Source organism: Brachionichthys hirsutus, chromosome 18 (assembly GCF_040956055.1).
Source record: "Brachionichthys hirsutus isolate HB-005 chromosome 18, CSIRO-AGI_Bhir_v1, whole genome shotgun sequence".
NCBI lineage: Eukaryota > Metazoa > Chordata > Actinopteri > Lophiiformes > Brachionichthyidae > Brachionichthys > Brachionichthys hirsutus.
In genome coordinates this window covers 883,646-885,421 of record NC_090914.1, presented here as the reverse complement: position 1 = coordinate 885,421, position 1,776 = coordinate 883,646, and the positions used below count along the sequence as shown (strand labels likewise).

The 1,776-nt window shown below is 59.6% G+C and overlaps 1 protein-coding gene across 1 annotated transcript; it reads right to left on the bottom strand.

The window, feature by feature from the left end:
- Positions 1-1,776, bottom strand: ankrd9 (ankyrin repeat domain 9). The gene has a single exon (XM_068751687.1). It carries the CDS (start codon positions 1,557-1,559, stop codon positions 741-743), a length of 819 nt encoding a protein of 272 aa, XP_068607788.1. The 5' UTR covers positions 1,560-1,776; the 3' UTR covers positions 1-740.

Sequence of the window (1,776 nt, the reverse complement as noted above, 5' to 3'; positions counted from 1 at the left end):
GTCATTTAACATATTTATTGATCACACATTCACGAATGCCTCGGTAAATGAATTCATGGCCGCGTGCAGTCTGAAAAGACGACTACACTGCCGCTCAAAGTATTTACAACTTTGCTTTTCAGCCAATATTTTTTATTTACAATCGATTTGACGGCTGGAATCCAATCAGAGAGGGATAGGATTGGCTCATCTGTAATTCGATGCCTTCGATCACTGCTGTAATGTGCAATCCGAGTCACGGATGATCAATACGATCAAGGACATTTGAACGAAGCTGCACGTCAAACATCAGCTGTAACTGTCAGTTCATTTTAACCCTTGGTCTCCAGGTGGAGGGTTCTACTGCCGCTGCTATTGGCCGAGCAGACGCTGAATTATCTGACAAACGTTGTTTGAATCCAACTTGTTCTGTATATGAGAAAAAGATGCTCAACGTGAGGGGAAAGGTCAGAATCTAGGTCCTCTCTGGCCGCACCACGACCTGCCTGCGTGCTCGACTGAAAGATTTACCTGAAGAATGCTTTGGATCATGTCTGCGTCTTATGGGGGGGTCCACAGTCCGGGTCTCTAGTGGACTAATTCAAAGACATGGACTTTGTTCTGGAGATAATTAGATCAGCTGATTGTGTGTTTGTGGCTCAGGCTGGACGTAAACCCACCGTTAATCTCCTAATTTAATCTCCACCTGACTCAGCAGTATTGATGCTGATATAAAACATTGTTTTGTTTACATCGTCCAATCACAGCAGTCGCTGCAGGAAGTCCGGCAGCGCGGCGATCCGGTCCGGGCCGGTCCGGGCCAAACACCGGAGCGCCTGCAGCAGGAGCGTGGGCGGGGCCAGCCCGCACAGCCAGCTGAACACTTCATCTCCCAGCAGGCTCTGCCAGCGCCGCGGGTCGTCGTGCAGGCGGCGCGGCACCGGAGGCTTCGGCAGGAACAGCAGCAGAAAGTCGACGCAGCGCTGCGCGTGGCGTCGCGCCGCCGCGTCGGCGGACACGAGCCGCTGCAGCGCGGCGTCGAGGCAGTCCGGCTGCGCGCCGCGAACCAGCAGCGTCAGCAGACAGTCGGACCGCGACAGCTCCACCGCCAGCTGCACCGCCGTCTTCCCCGCGTCCGCCACGTGCGCGCAGCCGCCGCAGCTGTCCAGGTAGTCCCGCAGCGCGCTCTGCGAGTCTTTCAGAGCGTCCGCCATCATCCCGAGGATGGACAAGCGGTCGTAGCGCACCGCCACGGCCAGGTGCGGCGAGCCGCTGCCGCGGCGGCAGCAGAAGCTGCACCGCGGCGCGCCGAGGGCGCTCACCCTGTACCTGTTGAGGAGGTACCGCGCGTAGTCCTGGTGGTCGTGCACGAGCGCGTACAGCAGCGCTTCGGACGGGAGGAAGGCCCGCGGGTGTCCGTCCTCCCAGAAGAGGACCTCCATGCAGCGCATGTCCTCCAGCACCCAGACCGGCAGCTGCTCACGCACCGCGCAGTAGAAGGAGAACACCGTGCGCTCACACTGGCGCTGCGACGCGCACGAGGACAGACACTCCAGCTGAGAGGACGCCAGCCACGGCATGGCGACGCGCAGAGCCCGGCGCTGTCCACAGATCCTGGTTCCGAGTCCTCCCTCGACCCAACCTCTGTCCTCGGCTGCTCCGAACCTTTATGGCACCTCCGCCCACCTCCGACCCGACCCTCTCCTCCTCCCCGCTCCGCGCACCTCCCGCGTCTTTAGCTGCTCCTGCCGCCGCTCTCCTCTCCTCTCCTCTCCGCTCCTCTGGTCTCCTCCTGGT

Bases quoted from the DNA above. Each gene is read 5' to 3' on its own strand.
- ankrd9 (XM_068751687.1), bottom strand. From the start codon at position 1,559: ATGCCGTGGCTGGCGTCCTCTCAGCTGGAGTGTCTGTCCTCGTGCGCG.